General features: G+C 43.3%; 3 protein-coding genes across 10 annotated transcripts in view; 1 reads left to right on the top strand and 2 right to left on the bottom strand.

The window, feature by feature from the left end:
* The window catches only part of ttll5 (tubulin tyrosine ligase-like family, member 5), a 35,665-nt gene extending 28,546 nt beyond the window's left edge, over nt 1-7,119 (bottom strand). The window contains exons 1-12 of one of the 4 annotated variants that reach the window (XM_029826605.1): nt 6,759-7,119; nt 6,426-6,583; nt 4,813-4,919; nt 4,642-4,724; nt 3,833-3,939; nt 3,566-3,696; nt 3,408-3,490; nt 1,997-2,066; nt 1,837-1,921; nt 801-902; nt 612-703; nt 45-152 (exon numbers count right to left, since the gene is read on the bottom strand). In XM_029826605.1, coding sequence (XP_029682465.1) covers nt 45-152; nt 612-703; nt 801-902; nt 1,837-1,921; nt 1,997-2,066; nt 3,408-3,490; nt 3,566-3,696; nt 3,833-3,939; nt 4,642-4,724; nt 4,813-4,919; nt 6,426-6,484 — 1,027 coding nt within the window. In that variant the 5' untranslated portion in view covers nt 6,485-6,583; nt 6,759-7,119. The remainder of the gene's footprint in view (nt 1-44; nt 153-611; nt 704-800; nt 903-1,836; nt 1,922-1,996; nt 2,067-3,407; nt 3,491-3,565; nt 3,697-3,832; nt 3,940-4,641; nt 4,725-4,812; nt 4,920-6,425; nt 6,584-6,758) is intronic. The other 3 variants (XM_029826597.1, XM_011616913.2, XM_003962624.3) reach the window with 3 other exon arrangements.
* Nucleotides 7,120-7,449: 330 nt separating this feature from the next.
* erg28 (ergosterol biosynthesis 28 homolog) lies at nt 7,450-9,770 on the top strand. The gene is made up of 5 exons (XM_003962450.3): nt 7,450-7,566; nt 7,748-7,912; nt 8,193-8,283; nt 8,352-8,470; nt 8,587-9,770. Exons 2-5 carry the CDS (start codon nt 7,780-7,782, stop codon nt 8,673-8,675), a joined length of 432 nt encoding a protein of 143 aa, XP_003962499.1. The 5' UTR covers nt 7,450-7,566; nt 7,748-7,779; the 3' UTR covers nt 8,676-9,770.
* Nucleotides 8,055-17,582, bottom strand: flvcr2a (FLVCR choline and putative heme transporter 2a). 5 transcript variants are annotated; one of them, XM_011616940.2, is made up of 11 exons: nt 16,892-17,582; nt 11,735-11,876; nt 11,493-11,633; nt 11,279-11,346; nt 10,999-11,102; nt 10,682-10,792; nt 10,457-10,562; nt 10,264-10,375; nt 9,847-9,905; nt 9,484-9,580; nt 8,055-9,280 (listed from the first exon to the last, which is right to left on the bottom strand). In XM_011616940.2, exons 1-10 carry the CDS (start codon nt 17,513-17,515, stop codon nt 9,515-9,517), a joined length of 1,533 nt encoding a protein of 510 aa, XP_011615242.1. In that variant the 5' UTR covers nt 17,516-17,582; the 3' UTR covers nt 8,055-9,280; nt 9,484-9,514. The 5 variants fall into 5 exon arrangements, with proteins under 5 accessions (XP_011615242.1, XP_011615246.1, XP_029688223.1 ...); XM_011616944.2 differs by having other exon boundaries at nt 8,055-8,352; XM_029832363.1 differs by having other exon boundaries at nt 8,055-9,580; nt 16,892-17,257; nt 17,386-17,515.
* Nucleotides 17,583-17,638: the final 56 nt, after the last annotated feature.

Here is a 17,638-nt window from a genome sequence, read left to right as displayed (position 1 = left end):
AGTGGTCCTCTTTGTGTGTGTGAGAGTGTGTGGGCAATAATTACCAAAGCAGTTTGTCTTGTGGGGAACAAAGGTCTTGCAGGCGGTGGCGATCTGCTGCTCAGCGCCCAGTATGGCTTTGATGATGAGGTCCTCCACCTGCCTCATCAGCACTGGCACAGAGACAATCGAGACATTCGTCGCATTTCACATCACCCACAGAGCCTCCCCTCCTACACCGGCCATCCTGACTGCACTCTGCCATGTGTAATGGTGGACATTTCTAATGTGGATGACACTCAGTGGTCACCATTTTGCCTATAGCAAAAGGGTGGAAATGGTGACGGCGGAGCCGGGAGCAAACACTCAACTTTACAGACATAAGTTACATATGATTTAGGCTCTACGGTATTACAGTCGTACGTAACTAATCCGTATCTAAAGGCAGATACTGACTTGAGATTCACGGTGTAAGTACGTGCACCAAAAATAAACAATCGCTGCTATTTTCTATGCTGAAATTTGTGTTCAGATGTTCATCTGAGATGTGCAACAGTTTCAACTTGGTATTAGCTCTACGTGGGCATTGGCATGAAGGAAAACATGCGGGGAACAATGTAGCTTTCACTCACATGTGGTGTCCTTCCCCTTCTGCTTCAAATACCTCAACACAGCACTCATACTCCACTTGTTCCCATAATCCTCCACTTCAGGGTCATCGCAGCTGAACAGAGAGAAATGCACTTCAAACGCTCAGCTCGCCATGAATGGAGGAGTCGGGCCTGCCTCTCAAAACAGACCTGCAGCCTCGTCAATGTTACCTGACATAATCGCCGCTCTTCTTGTTCACACTGTAGTTGGTGAGGTGCATGAATGTGTTCTTAATGTTCTTTGAAGTCCGGTCGTACTTGACGGTGGCGAATCTGTGTATTTATGCAAGAAAAGAGAAAAGAAAATAGACTTCAGTGCCATCAAACAGCATCACTACAAATCTAAAATGCCACAATGACCTCATCCCACTTGTCTGGGTGATCAAGGCACTGAGAGAGAAATTGCTCTCTGGCCGTATTTGAGAGGAGTGGATGCCACATGTGCAGTAAAAAGAATTCCTTGGCACCGCCCGTTTCATCTGAATACCGGCACGAGTTGAGATAAAAGCCGGATTCAAAATTCAGCCGTGATTTATGGCTCATTGTTGATGATGAAGACAGCAAACAGGAGGGTGGTGGCACAATGTTTCCATCATGTAGCACTATCACACAGAACTGAGGAGCCAGTGTTCCATAAATCATCGGCTCGCTCCAGATCTCTCGTCTCACAACAGCCTCTTTTTGGATAAATACATAATTACAGCCCTAAAAGCCAACAATCAATAAATGCAACGTGACGCAATTAAAACAAGGACACAATTATTGCCTCTGATGAGTTTATCATACACGGAACAATAGAGTACTTTGTTCCAGTCGCCAACGCACAGAGGGCCAGTAAGAAAAAGGCTGCCCTCTTGTGGACACTGAGGGGATCACAGCGAGTGTGACTGAGTCCGCAAGGAGACATTATCTGTACCGGACCACTGAAACACTGCCACAAGCTGCCTTAAGGACAGAGTTGAGTTACTCATAACAAACAATTTCCTTAGCTAATTTCCGAGACCATCTGTTGTCCATTATTCTCCAGGCTTCAAGCTTTTTTAAGAAGTTCATGCTGTCTCAGCTGCCCTCGAGGGCGGTATAGATGTTCTTCAAAGTCCATTTAGGCTGTTGGGACCTAAAGAAGGTCAGCGATCGCCGCAGTGCCAGATAATCATTATCAGGATTACACAAAACACAAAATCACAACCACAAAGGCAGAGCTCACCTCGCCAGGCCCTCTTCGTAAAGATAGACAAGCAGTGGGTCGTACGATGTGACCAGAACATACAATCGCACGTCAAACTTGAACTCTGTAGGCGCATAAAGGATTACTCAGCGACCCAGGTTTTAAAATCAATGAATCTGTGACAATTCAACGGACTTACCATCTATCAGCAGAGGGTTATGAATATAACGGGAAACCAAAATGTTGTCATCAATTGAGATCTGTGTTGGCTGAAACAGACCATAAACAGTTAATAAATACCGCTACAGGTTTGGGAGTTTAAATCATTTTCCAAACAAATGTTGCTTCATTGCATTCAGTGATGTCATGAAGCGCCGTTGCTGTTAGCCATTAACATCAAAGGGGGATCGAATCAGTAACGCGAGGCCGCGCAGGTCGACGTTGAACAAGAGCCCGTGAAAACACAACCTGGTGGTGGGAGGTGGGACATGAGATGTGCTGCAAAGGGCGCGACCTCGGCGCTGGCGGCGGTTCGGTGCGAAAAAACCTGTGTCGGTAAAAAAAAAAAAATGAACATATCTCTCTCCTCTCTCCAAATATCACTCTGTCATTCTTTCCACTGTTTCATAAAAATGCCTGGGAAGAAGAATCGCGCACGTGTTTTCCGAGAGCAAAAGCCCCGTTGGGCTCCTCCTAAAGCCGGGGACTTGGAACGGTGTTATTTACTCCACACTGGAAGAGCAAAAACACGCCGGTTGACACATCAATGGTCATGAAAGTCATCTGTATCTGTGGTACCCCCCCACCCCCCCACACATCTGGCTCGCTGACTGTCTCACTTCACACGGTCATTTTTTTAAAAAATAATAAAAAGTGTGTGTAAAGTTAACTCCCACTGGCGCTGACATTAATGTGCAAGTGTGTTTGTGCATGAATCAGGGGGAACTCATCACACTAAAGCAAAAAAGAGAGCTATTAGCTGCCCCCCCCTCCCGTCTACAGCTTGTGCTGACCATCTGCTGGCCGGAGCTTCAAAGTATTGTGAGCGTGACGCTGTGTGAGCTGCATCTGCGTCCTCTCATGTGTAAAAGGGCGAAAAGATGGGACAAAACCCATTAAAATAAGTATTTGATGGGGAAGAGATTACCTTTACTTAGAATGCTAATATTTTAAAAACGCTGAGTCTGGGACAAAGATGTTGCTTTTCTTCGGAATGACCCATTTTAGTTAAAGACACTTTATTTCCACTGTTCCTTGACCCTATTCACGTGCAGAGTTGTGCGAATAAAAAAGCTCTTGGAAGGTTTTCCACGTGCTGGGATGGAAAGGCTGAGGCCAGGAGAGGCAGCAGGGAAAATCCAATGACGGTGCGGACAGCAGGAATGATGTCAGCGTGTCAGACGGGAAGAGATACGATTGAGATGAGCAGCAAGATGGTCGCCTGGAGGAGGCGAGGAGATGACTTTGCCCACCAGCTGGCAGTATTTAATGGGCAGTTCCTGCATCCTGCTTCGTTTTTTTAAGCGCTGGCGCAACATCAGGTGAGACGACAGCAATAATATGGACATTAAAGGTGTAGAACTGCTGTATCTGACGGAGCGATCACTCACGTTGCTGACCAAGTAGATGCCTCGCCCTCTGGAAGATGCTACTGGTTTGATGATCCACGGGCCCCTGTCTTTGGCAAAACAACCTGCGAGATGAAGATGTTCAGGCAACATTTCACCTAACTGTCAACCTGCTCCAAATGGGGGGGGGGGGGTCTTACTGCAGAATTCCTGATACTCGTAGGGAAGCACAAAAGTCTGTGGAACGATGTGGAAGTTCTTCAATCCGTGAGTCTGCTGCATTCGCTGGATGTTTTTGTACAGGCGGTCTTTGCGCGTCAGTTCGTAAGACCTGGAAATGAGCAGAACGTGCGTCACAAACGGGCATTTAAAGGCGCGGATCGATGTGCGACATCCATCCGGCATTCCCGCCGATCCAAACGGAACGCACAGCACCGGCAGCGGTCCAACAAGTGTAGCTCTGCTACCTGGGAAAGTGGTTGACCTTCTGGAAGTCTTGAAGGTTGCGTAACATGTAAGGCTTGAGGTGCGATCCTGACCACATGAGGTTAAAGTCATTACTGTTAGGGTGAACCTGGGGGGGGGAGTTAAAAAAAAAAAACAAAGTTAGCTTTAGGTGACAAACTGCCAAGCATTTAGATTTAAGAGGTTTAAAAAAAAAACAACATGTAAAACAGCTGCGGTAACAGTGTAGCGTCTGATGTCAGCTATGACAGCCGGTGTCAGCAAAATCCGAGGAATGATGGACGCCCCGCGCAGAGAATTTCGTCACCCTCATATTATTCGACCGCTTTTGTTTTGTTTGGTTCCAGCAGTTCGTTAGCAGGCAGAGTTTCGCATGGCCCCTCGGAGTCTGGGGCAGCCACAGATGTTGGCAATAAAGACTTATTAAAGCTTGGCCCGGCCGCCGCTCTGGTAGACACTTGTCCGCCTTTGATGATGGGTTAACGGGAGTCAAGAAGCATTGAAATGAAATAAAAAAGGAATTAATTGTAACTGCTTGGAAAGAGCAATAATGGGGATTTTGTGCTCTCGTGAAACAGGATTAATGCTCTTTTGAGGTCATTTCATTTTTATTTTTTTTATTTTTTTCCTCCACGGGTGCATTCCGGGGCTTTGACACGGGCAATATCAATCAGGGGAAATGAAAGCAACCCGACTATTTCTCATCCTGCAGAGCAAAAGGGCACATAAATAGCTCACGCGGCTAAACAATGCATTTTTACAAGATCTGGGCAAATCTTTTAAATCTGCGTGATTTAGCGGAGGAGATTACCTCATGGAATCCGTGATTGGTGAGTATTCCTCGTACCAAGCGGCTCTCCGTGCGCACAATCTTGAAGGCCATGTGATAGCGGTCTGAGCAAACACACGTGGCACAGAAAATGCAGCATTTAGCCTACTGAGAGGTGTTTGACTCAGATGTCGGATACTTTTGTCTCCGTACCTCCAGTGGAGCTGATGTCACCATCTTTCGAGACGGCCGCTTCAGGGAAAAACAGAAGGACGGGGATGGACCTGCTGAGGCCGCACCAGGCGATGCAGGGATTGTCTCTGTCGGGAAAAAAGCACATTTTTGCATTACTGTCCCTCCCAAAGGCTGCACAACTCAGAAGTTTGTTTGTTTTAAGCCGGCAGATAGAGACGGAACCCCACGCAGCTTCAGTGCGGCTGCAAAAACAAAGGTGGCCGCCGCACTAACAAGCATCCGTACAAAACCCACAGACTATCTGATAGCAGCAGACACAGGCTGCTTATCAGGGGCCACAAATATGATAAGTTGGGACCGAGATGGAGCCAATCAGCCATGCGCAGTCTTAATAAGAGGAGCAGGCATGTCAATATTTACTCTTCGCAGTGATGTTGTGCTTGATGGCCATTAGGGAAGATGAAGGATTACACTATTTAGCCAAATTCTGACCATGTGGAAAACTGTCGCCATGACAACAGGGTAATCATTTTAACCAAACTGTTGGAATTTGCAAATATGGATGCATATGAATCAATATATATGTTAAACGCACTTGTGCATGCTAATCAGTTGATAATGGTCGTGTCATATATCCGAACGTTGCTCTAATTTTGAATATTCATTAATAAAGTCATTAGGACAAAATGCATTTATATTGCTTGCTTTTGTGTTTCAGGGCGTCTTCCTTTGGTTTCTAAACATGTCATACCAAACATGAGGAGGATGCGCTATAGGTAATTTTAGACTTTGTTGTGCTTTACATTATTAATGAATCTCTGCTGTCATATACGTTACGTTTATTCCAAAGTCATCTCAGTTTGTCCTCAAAATATATCAGTCACCTGAATCAGGTAAGACGAACGCTAACAATCCAATCTAATGCACAAGTTTTATAAAGTGAGACTAAAAGCAGGTGGCGCGGTGGCTCAAAGTCAGATGTATGCCAAAGTAAAGCTTAAGAGGGAATTAGGGGGCAGATACGGGATAACAGACCAACTGTTGTGTGTTACAACGTCATCAGTTACGCTCGACAACTTTTCACAGGGTTTACCCCGAAATCACATAGAAATAATGATCATACAGTCCATCTATAAAGCTTCAGAGCTTCATGCGACTGGTGCAGATTCACAGCGATGTTGTGTTTATGTGCAAATCTCAGGAGGATCAATGGCCTGGGCTCTTTAGTTCATAAATGTAGAACTACTGAATATATCTGCATTATATGAAGGCTGACAGGGATTTATAACGACTGTATGAAGCAATTGAATAAACCCCAAATAGTTGCAGCACATGTCAAATGACATACATCATATGCACAGGTCCATGTGCTGTATGGGCAGCTCAGGAGTAATTAAAAAAGGTTCATCTAAGATTTTTAGAATGTGCTATGTGTAAAAACATACAGAAAGTAGATATTTATCTATTCCTGATATGTGTTGGAGCCTTACAGGTGGAAACGGTCCAACTTCTACATCTGGGTAGAATTAATGGACCTCTTGGGACCACTTTAGGAGCTAATCTATTGATTGATTCATGGTTGGTTGAGTAAACTGCGAGTCAAAACTTGCAGTAATAACAACAAAACTTACTCTTGAGGGTCTTCTGGGGAGGATTCGGAGCCGTCTTTCTCCCTGATCACAGCGGGCATTTTCCCAGTTTACCTGGACGAGCTGTCTGGTGAAATCTTCCTGGGAAGAGTCGACTGTTCTGGTTCGATCATGGCCTTGACCGCTTCCAGCCGCAAAATCTGTTATTGGCAATAACTCATCTTAATGAAGTACAGCCCGCTGGTGCAACATCACGTTAATAACAACGCTATTCGCGTTCTTTAATATGCCCCGTTTATTACTCTCTCACTAGCAGCTGTTTTGTAACACATTTTAGCATTTACACTACCTCATTTTATTGTGTTATTTACTTACCAATTCAAAGGACCTTACAATTAAATCCAGACTGGAAGCCAACTAAAGATTTAGCTTATTAAGCCATAGTTCGTGAATGACTTCAGCTGCGGAATGCTAAACAGGTTTCTCTCTGAAATCGATTAGTAGATGTCTTCATAATTCTGAACGTATTAGCGCCAACCTTGACTTTGCTCTTTGCCTCGTTAGTCTGCTAACTGCTGGCTAGCTGGGCCATCCACACAGGCTATTGATCATCGTTGATAATCTTCCTGGTTACTAAAACAACCGAATAGCAACAGAGGGACGCGCATGCGCACACGATAATATCTACGAGCGACATTCTGTAGCACAGGTATCCAAAGCAAATGCGTGTAGCAGATCAACTCTTCTATCTTGAGGCTTTAATGTTAATGTCCTTATTATGAATGGATGGGGGTAAACTAGGGTAAAATCGTGAAAATGGCGCAAATGCATTAGGCGTCATCTGTCTAGACACCGTTAACGAAGATATGAATCTTAACGGATTTCTCTCTCGCTCCCTGTGTACTCTTTGGTGTGAGTGCAGCCAAGCGCCAGTCTACAGGTGGCCGATGTCTTTGGATCTAATTGGATCCTGAGGAAAGTGGGCGTAACCTTAAATCTGCGTAGGCCAATCAGATGAATGGTACCACTGAATCAACCCACCCTGATGGCTTCTTTTATTGGTCAACACGGACGGCCAAGATTGACAGACTTCCCATTGTCAATATGATACTGAAGCACCTTAGCTTAACTGTGCTGTTTATATTCGCTTGTTTTCTTTCTCAGAAACTCTGAACGGACACCGGTGGGTAATATTATTCAATCGACGTTAAATAAAATGCAATATGCACACGCGTTGAAGCGATCTGCCTGTTTTACGCACGAATTGCTGCTGCATGTCACCAGCCTGCAGATTGGCTATTATGAGTGTAGTGTCGTTCCAGCGAAGGTTTATTTTTCATTTGATCCATTTTTATTCCCTACAGGAGTTTGAGAGATATTTAAAGAAAAAAAAAATATGAGCCGCCTCCTGAACGTCCTGCGGAGCTGGTTGGTGATGGTGTCCGTCATCGCGATGGGAAACACCGTGCAGAGTTTCAGAGATCACAGCTTTTTGTCAGAGAAACTTTACACAGGCACACCAGAATTCGGTGAGCAACACATTTTAATTTGTCCTACGTATTTATAATCTATTTCAGCCATACTGTGCACCAAAGAGATACATCATTGTCCAAAAATGACCAAGAACTCAGTGTTGTAATATAACCATAAATGATTACAAATTAGACACTGTAACTTTGGAAGAAAGTGATATCACTGCAGTTTATTTCACCAACATTTTATAGCACATTCTAGGCAGATTGTATCAAAAAATTGGATCCACAGTGACATAATGAGGGATGAGTTATTATTGTTATTTCACTTCCACAGTAAATGGGCTCCAAGCTCGAACATTCGGCATCTGGACGTTACTGTCATCTATCATCCGCTGTGCCTGCGCCATCGATATCCAGAATAGAACGTAAGATGGCTCCTGTCTCCCACCACCGTCCTCTCCTCACAGGTTCTGACTGTGTATGGTTCCTGCAGGCTGTATCACATCACCTTATGGACCTTCGTGCTGGCATTGGGACATTTTCTGTCTGAAGCCTTCATCTACAAAACTGCTCCTCTGACTATTGGCGTCATGGCGCCACTCATAGTGGCAAGTGAGTTTGAATTACCCTGAAGGATCACGGGGAAATATATCATTTCTGTCCCTTGTTTTTTGTTTAAAGACATCTTCTATATGAATCACTAATAGCCATTTTGTGTGTGTTTCTAGGTTTCTCCATCATTGGGATGCTGATTGGATTCCAGTGTTTGCCGGACTCGCAAGAAGATGTTGAAACCCGACAGAAGAAGCGTAACTGAGATCTGGTCTCCACGGAGACCACGTAAAGCCCACAGCTGGGTGATATTTTTCTGTGGTTTGGTTAAATTGGTGGATAAATTTTTTTTTTTTTAAACCAACAAAGGTTTTTACTGGTCTGAAACCAATTTACATATTTTTATTAGTAATTTAAAGTGGCCACACATCAAAACCAGTGTTTAGGTTTATCCACTGTCAGATCACTTTTTTAGAGAAACAGAGCAGAGCTTTATATTATTGCTTTTTATTTTTAAAATTACCATTAAGGAAAGTTTTCCCCCAGTTTTTTCCCTAAAAATGACCAAATATTTGTCTTTCTGTTCATACTCCAAGTTGTTCTAAGTAGAGCAATACCCTGAGAACATAATTACTGTATCCATTGTGTAACTTAAATGAGTTTGCATACAGCCTGGCGGGGCATGAAGTCTGGAGGAAGGTTCAAAATCTCTGTAGCACTTGCAGATTTGCAGTGGGCGTACTGCTGTTTATCTGGTCCTCCTCCCTCTGGTCACATTTTGAGTTTGCACGCTGCCTTGAATGCTGTCTTTGAGGTTTTCAGGTGCCGGAGCTCGTTCCTTATCAGCTATAGTTTTTATTAACTGTGGCCCTGAAGGAGTAGCAATGTTTGTTATTTAAAAATGTCTCAGCTGAGTAGATCATAGAGATGACAGGATACTTAAGGTGAGCTCATCAGTACAAAATCAGCCATGGGGAGATTTCAGTCTTGTGTTTTTCGTAGATGTGGTTCGGAACACGCAGTTCTAACAAAGGTGACTTAATTGTGTGTGAAGTCTCTGTGTGTGTTCCTACCTGGGCATGTGTGCATTTAGGTCTAGATGAGCTACTGCCAGGTACCGCTCCACCCTGTGGTCCCGTAGTCCTGCGCCAATGATTCAGATCCTGTAGGCTGCAATGAAAGCTCGGGTGTCACATCTATGAAAGATCTCCACATCCTCCACTCTCACCTCCAGGTCAATGACTACCGCATAAATATGTCATAGCTGTGAGCAACATCTACATTAAAGTCTATTTTGTACTTTAGATGGTGCACATTTTAGAGCGTGTTGACCAAATAAAAGTTTTTCTGTAATCAGAAACTGTGGGATGTGTAAGTTTGGCATCTACAATCAGGAACTGAATAACATTACTTACACAAAAATATGTTCCACTCACCGTGCTCAAGCAATTCTCTACGTTGGCCTGCTGTCGGCGGAGGTCAGACTTGATTAATCCTGTCGTAAACATGAACAATTTGAATTATTTATTTCATTAGTGTAACTCAAAATATAAAATTACTATTCGATTCTTACTGTGTCATTAGTTCCCCAATTATTTATGGCATTAATTTTATCCCAGGAATTTCAAGTCAGTACCGGTATACAGTATGTGAGGACTCTGCTTAATATTCGTTGGGCCACTAGGGGACAGTGTTTGCATTGGTGGAATTTGAATAAAAATTCAAGACCACGAACACAAAGGCTACTAATGTTTTTAAAACTGTAATCTGATCATTTTAATCCATGTCCACATCTACTGGCATTTTCATCGTCTGCCATTGTCCAATAGTGAAGGGAGGCATTCAAATCTCACCTGTTATTATCGTTCCTATTAGCAGAAAACAAGTCAGGAAGATGTTTCCTGCTAAAGTGCCCCATTTATCGATAACCTTTTCGTCGCAGATGGTGAAAATGATTCCAAATATCTGAGGGGAAAAAAGGACTTTTTTTCTCCCACTCATCTCTTTTGCGTTTCCGGAGGGGGGGAAAATGCAACATTTACAGACCTGAGCCAAAACATTAAGCATCCCAGATGAGGTCCCCTCAGCTTCTGGGTAGGTGAGCTCGATCCCATACTCAAACCCCAGAGGTAGATAACCAGACATGAAGAAACTGCCGAGAGAATGAAAACAAAGAGACAATGATCAGCTGGTATCTTGGTCTAAAATAAGAAATCAACATAATAAAATGTCATTTTTCCGCCTTTGCGTCCCTGCTGGATGGCTGCCTACCCTAAAGTTCCAACAGTAATAAAAACCAGCCAGAGGTGACCCAGGCTGAGAGTAAAGGTGAACACCAGCATCCCGATCAGTGTCAGGATATACATGGCAAAGAGGGTTTGTCTGGGGACAAAGGAGCACAAACATCAATCATTAATTTGGACAAATGAGAATGAAGCAGAATGAAGCCAACAATTAGCATTTGTAACATTGATAAGTCCTCTGAATTTGAAAAGCAATTTAGCATTCAAGGATATGATTGTTGTTATATCTTTGGGATGCTGGAGGCAGCACACAAGACTCTACTGTGCCGGTACTGAAACGCTCACTTGAACAGTTTGGTCCGGTCCAGCCAAATGCCACACAAGAACGATCCCAAAATCCCAGATAGGATGAGAGTCAGGCCAATTCTCCCAGCATTCTCCTCTTGGCCCTGAGAGGGGAGATAACGGCTGTTAGAGAATCACAGAAATCACTGTACTTGGACCTCATCTTAGTTTATCTCCTTATTCTCTGTTCTACATAATAGAACAAAGGTTCCGACGAGAACAAAAAGTCAAATCAAGGCCAGTCTCTGTACTCTACACACGCCGCGATGGCAGAACATACCGGATAACTTCCGATGATCATCCGATTCAACAGGGTGGAAATAGTGTACAAGGAGCCGACATTTATCCCTGTAGAGGATAAACGGAGAGACGTGATAACAACATGCTTTCACCCTGTCAATCAGAATCGTTCAGTGTTTGTCTTTTCTTCTGTTGGACTTGTTTCGAAGGTAATTTAATGTTTTTAGGAGCAAAAGCGACTGAAAGGAACCCACCATAGCTGACCACCAGGAGCATGAAGGGCAGGTTGCGCAGCAGCCTCAATAGAGAAGCAGCGTACGAGCTCCCCACAGACAGGATGTGTTTGGCTTGAAGCTGCGCCTGAGAGGGCGGGATCTCTGGTTTGTCCTGAAATACTGCAAAGGCAAACAGAGCAGTCGGAGGAGAAACGTGCCCGTTAGGATACGAACAAGAAACAGGCCTCCCCCTTCTTTATGACACTGCCGCTAAGTCTTACCCATAATCACGAGGATAAACATGACGGTGGTGAACCCCGCTGTGATGTAGAACATGACTCGGATGTGGTACCCCAGCTCGTCCAAATCATCCACGTTATGCACAAGGATGGGTGGAACCAGGAACCCGATGGCGATGCCCAACTTCAACAGATTGGGAGAACGTCAGCGCAAATACGGCTGCTGATTACACTGTTATGCACCCAATACAGCGTCTGGAACTGTAACACTTTTTTTTTAAATTCAGTGTTTTGTGTATAATTGCCTTCACTCATTCAAAGCACACAAACAGGTCACATTTATTTTGGTTTGTGTTTAGGATATTAGCAGGAAAATGACACTAAGCCTCACAAACATCCATCCCATGTTTGATCCGCTCAAACACAAGGCAACCGTGTTAAATTTAGACTGTTTGATGGTTGGATGCAAGTATTTTGCCTGACTAACCTTAACCAAAATGGAGCACATTTCAGTAAAGACCAGCAAGTCTTCCAGCACACAGGACCCCAATATGAACACAAACATAGCAGTAATATGGCAGAAGCACAATGTTTGTATTTTGCTGGCCATTTTCAATCATCACTATTGCTTAGTTTTATTGCATTGGACCTCAAGAAGAACAAAGATCTTCTTAACAAACAACCATCCCACTCGCGCGTTTCTGCAGCACGTCAAAATTTAATCATAAACCTACCATGTGATCGTTGTGCTAAAGGAGGATTTTCAGGTTTTCAGAGAACACCATAAAGGGTCAGTGTAAAAAGCATATGTGGGCTGTAACAGGAGCAGCAGAAGTGGGCGCATCATAGATGAACGTCCTGCTGCCACTCGGGACTTTTTTCTCATTTCCTGCTGGCGTCTTTTCTGTCGAACATTCAAGGAAATCAAGCAACTTGTTGCACATTTGGGTGGCTTTTCCAATTTGAATATCACATGAATGCTGCTCTTTTTTTCTCTCTCTCTTGCTCTCTCTCTCAAATCTGGGAAAACACCAGAGATCCTGTAAACAACAGGGCTGAGATAATTACAGAAGGAGGAGACAGTGTCAAATTCAGGCCAACACATTGTCACATAACAATGTAACAACTACCGGTCTTAATTTAATCAAATAAGTTGCTATTCTGTCCACTTTTTTAAAGATTTTTATGTGACCTTTAGGAATCATATAAAGGAAATTAAAGGCTTTAAAGGAATAAATCAGTTAGAGGTTTCTCCAGGTGCTCCCATTCCCTCCTACACACACTTGTGTGTATCTACATGCTCTCCCGTGAACTGTGCTGTCATGGATCCTGTTACGGCTGTTGTTTATTGTATGAAGTACAATATCGTTGTCAGTACAAGTGACAACGATATCCTGCACAGTGATGGGACATTTCGTCAAACACTGAACACTGTGCTAGTGTACTCCTGCTGTATTTGTTCACACAGACCTATATACAGATGCACCACACAGACAAATGTAAGAGAAGGATGAAACACATATCTTCTAAGGTACTTCACATTAACGTTATTCATTTTCCTTTAGTTCCACACACATCGTCTGCATACTTTAACTGTTGGTTATGTACCAGGATAATGACTGAATTACCAAAGTACCAAGAGAATGTATAAATCAAAAAGCTGATACAGGAGAGTGACTGAATATCTCTAATCCAGTATCTAAGGAAAATGCTGCCAAAAAGTTACAAACAACGACTCTATGACACACCTGGTTTCCCAGAACACCAATGGAGCAGGCGGTGGACACCTCGTGCTGCCCAAACCACAGGGAAGCAAGTCTGGTGGGGGTTCCAAGGATAAAAGTGGCTGCAATCGCAGACATAAACTGACCGAGGAACGTGACCTGCAACCTGCTGGGCTCGGCCGAGCTGGTCTTGATCCAGGCCCCAATAGTGTTGCAGGCAGAGCCCACTATCACGATCTCCCTCATGCCCCGGTTTGCCAGCATCCACATAACGGGCACGATAAGGCCGAGGTAGGTGAAGAGATACACCATTGCCAGCCAGCTAATCGTCAAGCTGTCGGTGTGGTAGAAGCGCACGAAGATATTGCTTATGCTGCTGTACTGAATCCACATGTAGCTGTTGCTCATGGAGTACAGGCAGAAGATGAAGAGCATGACCCATCGACGCTTGAATAGCTTGACTTCCACTGTGGGAGAAGGCTGCGCGGCATCCATTCCTAAAGCCTCTGACTGACGGTGGTGTTCTCCACGACAGCCAGTCGTGATCGTTGATGCAACCAGCGCCGAATTCACTCATGCTCCTCCCACTGAAATTTCCATTTTGCCTCAGGCATCTGAAGCATTAAACAAATACATGAAATGGCAAAAGCTTGTCATTTCACCCCTGCACCTAACCCGCAGGCATGTCAACTGGCAACATGGCATAAGTCAACAAATATCTCCACCATTTTACTAAAATGAACATGTGAGTAGTTGCCAGGTAATTAAACATGTGAGAAATAGTGCTGCTTTCAACTTCCAAATCACTCCTTCCAGTTTCAAATTTGAGCTAGCACGTACAGGAGTCGTCTGGCCCTGAGTTGAGACCAGCTAACCCTGTTAAAGAGACCGCTGCTGTATCTGGGCTGAAGATGCACGCAGAGGTGCGTAAAAAGAAGCTAAAGTCCAATGACGGCCATACCAATTTAAAAAAAAATACATATTCATCAAAATAATGAGCCATAACGCTGAAAGAGTGCAATTAAACCCTGAAGCCACGACTGTATAAATATTGGAAGTATGCTTTATCCATTTTTTAATCATTTTGGCTCATTTCAAATTCTGTATAGATCTTCTCTAGAGCCATAGTGTCTCCTGCACCCTCCCATCTCAGCTGATGAACCTTTTGACTCCCGCTGAGTTGTCCCGTCTTGCTCAGTTAATCCCTTTGTGATAATGACCCCTGAGCATGCTTAAATAAACGCCAAAGTAGTTTGGAGGGTTGGGGAATTCTCTTCTACCCAATCCCTGACTTTAAATAACCTTTTCTCTGGTTATTAAAGGTGTTTATCTGTCTCCAAGATGTCACTGCACTGACTATTGATCAGCTTTTTACTAATGTGAGCCTGAAAGGAACCGGTTGAGGCCACTGTTAGATTAGACTAATATCTGTACAGAAAATAAGTGTCAATATAATTAAAAATTATATATTCATTGGCTGAAGTTTTGAAAAATATTTTATCTTGAACTGGTAAAACGCTCCTATTTAAACTGATGACTTGACTTTGCCTGCATTTCAAATGGTTAAACCCATGAGATAGGTGTTAATATGTAAGTTATGGTATATTGGATATTAGCTTTGCTCTTGAAAAGATGGGATAATTAAATAATAGCGTACGCTGTGCGACTCTGGTGGAGTATCAAAATATGCTCCCCCTAAAATATAGACAAAACACATCAAAACATGCTGACATTAACTAGGTAGTCGTCGCAAAATTTGACAAAGCAGCAGAAATGGGTACACAAAATTATCGGTAACGGTGGGAGCAAAATTCGAGAGAACACAACTCCAAAAAGTTCTTTTTTCATTATGTTTAACGATGGGCTCCACTGAACTATACAAACACTCACAACACACTGTTATGCGGGGGGGAAGAACATTATTATATAAAACACGTCGTGTTAAATTTAGGCGTTTTAACGATATTTTTTAACGATATCCAGGGTTGGGGTCATAATTACTCATCACATATATAAATGAAATGTCTCCACAATAGCCAACCTAGCATTATTTGCAGGTGATACAAATATTTTCCATTCTGGAGGAAGCTTCTAGGTGGTTCGTGAGGAGGAAAAGGTTTGATCATAACCAAAACCAAATTACTTATAAAGCAGCAAATAAGATAAGCGGTGTGGGGAAGTGAAGCAGTTTTCCAGCATAAGTCACGGCATGAGGTACAAACATTTGGTTTTGTCATGATGAGGAGGAATAGTGTTGACACGAGATGTCTTGTTCATTTATGTGTATTTAAGTTATTCATTGGTTTTCTCAAAGGCTGAAGAGGTGAGTTTCTTAAGTTGTTTATGCTCAAAAAAATTAAATCAAGACAAACAGGAAGTCTGGTGACATAAAGTCTAATATATGGAAAAGTGGTAGAATTCAATATCTTCTTCCAACATCTTTAGGACATGTTGGGGTAATTTTGTTTCAAGTGTTTATATGTTTTAAATGGGGTTTTTTTTCATGTTTTTTATACTATCCACATGAAGCATATTGGTTTAAGGGTTAACCATATTTGCTTTTCTAATTTTCTTTTGTTTGTTTTTTCTTATGTTGTTTTTTTTATTGTTGATTTTTAGTATTATGTACAGTGTAAAGTTGCAATAATGCAGCGTTGAGTGAGTGACTGGGTGAGTAATAAAAGACCGTCTTGTGACGGTATAATTCATCTTTATCTTTTTCTCAATCTCTGCATTGTTAGGTCTAAGAATTTGATGTATATGAGAATATGTTGGTTGTTAATATTTAGAATTGTATTACAAATGTCGAGACATGACCTTGATATGGCCCTTGGAGGCCTCGTTTTATGCCTCTCAAGCCTTTCAAATACATAAACATTTCATAGAAATAAGGATCATACATAACAATGTATTTCTGTCCTGCAATGACAACATTAACTCGCTGGGTGGCGCTGTTTCTGCCTTCCGTAGCCTGCAGCTGGGTATTATTGGTGCAAAACTTTTGAACTAATGTAGCACATTCTTTCTAGAGATTAACATAAACAATGATAAATTATATAACACTTTCTCAGGGAATTTGTGTAAGCAGCTGAGACACGCTACAAGTGACGAGATATTTTATTCTTGCGTTCAGGAACTGCAATGGAAGTAAAGGTTTTACACCCACAGTTTAGTCTATGATCAGGCTGTTATAAGCAATTTATTTGGCTGAATCACACACTCTCCATAAGCCCTTATTTAGCCATGCTGCATAAATGATCATACTGCTGAAGCTACATTCATGACGAGTGCTTTTTGTCTACAAATGTGTTTCATTTAATATGTCTTGTTAAAGAGGGTTTAATTGCACTCAGCTCAACGAACTCTAAACAGCAAATGCAGCAGCTTCTGCCGTTAAAGCGGAAAGTTGCGGAGCGAACCAGGCGACAGTTCACAGAACGCAGGAAACGTGTTCACGTTGTTAGAATCAACTCACCTGATTCCCCAACACACCAATGGAACAAGCGACTGAAACTTCGTGTGGACCAAACCACACTGCCGCCAGCTTTGGGGGAATCCCTAATAATAGGACCTGAGAGGTAGCAGAAAGAAACTGTCCCAGAACAGTCACCCAGTACAGGTCGGGTCTGGCACTGGCCACCTTGATCCACGCCCCCGCGCAATTGAGCATGTTGGCCAAAAGCAACGCGATGCGCAACCCTCTCTTCTCCAGCAGCCAGGCGGCCGGAACGATGAGGACGATGTAAGAGACCATGTAGATCATCGACAACCAGTTCACAGCAGTCATCTCTACGCCGTAAAACTTCGCTATGATGTTGCTGATGATGCTGTATTGGATCCACTGGTAGGCGTTGGACATAGAAAAGGTGGAGAACAGAATGAGCATCACCCAGCGCCTCCTGTACACGCGCGTCGTGAGCGCGAAGACGCCGCCGCCGTTCGAAGCGCCGCTTCCAGTTTGATCCAAACCTTTTCCCTTCGCGTCGCTCCCGGCGTGCTGCTGCTCGTCCGCTCCGTTTCCCATTTCCAGTTTTCCCGTGTTGTTCCTTCCTTCCAAAGGACTGACTGTCGGGTCGAACCTGAGCTGTGTCACCTTCATTTAAGTCTATTGCACCTTCTGCGGTTGAACTGACTTTTGCTCCGCCCACCTGATGACAAATATTGACAAAACATTCCACCTGTGAACTGGAACGGAAGTCGGGTGTGAAGGGTGCCGACAGCA

This window comes from Takifugu rubripes, chromosome 2, assembly GCF_901000725.2.
Source record: "Takifugu rubripes chromosome 2, fTakRub1.2, whole genome shotgun sequence".
NCBI classification, from domain to species: domain Eukaryota; kingdom Metazoa; phylum Chordata; class Actinopteri; order Tetraodontiformes; family Tetraodontidae; genus Takifugu; species Takifugu rubripes.
This window is presented reverse-complemented; position numbering and strand designations above follow the sequence as displayed.

Bases quoted from the DNA above. Each gene is read 5' to 3' on its own strand.
- flvcr2a (XM_029832346.1), bottom strand. From the start codon at position 17,515: ATGAAGGTGACACAGCTCAGGTTCGACCCGACAGTCAGTCCTTTGGAA. The intron at 10,793-10,998 runs GTGAGCGTTTCA...CTTTGTCCCCAG, and splicing joins GACCGGACCAAACTGTTCAA to ACAAACCCTCTTTGCCATGT. The intron at 9,581-9,846 runs GTGAGTGGAACA...CTTTCATTGCAG, and splicing joins TAGAGAATTGCTTGAGCACG to CCTACAGGATCTGAATCATT.
- erg28 (XM_003962450.3), top strand. From the start codon at position 7,780: ATGAGCCGCCTCCTGAACGTCCTGCGGAGCTGGTTGGTGATGGTGTCC. The intron at 7,913-8,192 runs GTGAGCAACACA...TCACTTCCACAG, and splicing joins CACAGGCACACCAGAATTCG to TAAATGGGCTCCAAGCTCGA. The intron at 8,284-8,351 runs GTAAGATGGCTC...TGGTTCCTGCAG, and splicing joins ATCGATATCCAGAATAGAAC to GCTGTATCACATCACCTTAT.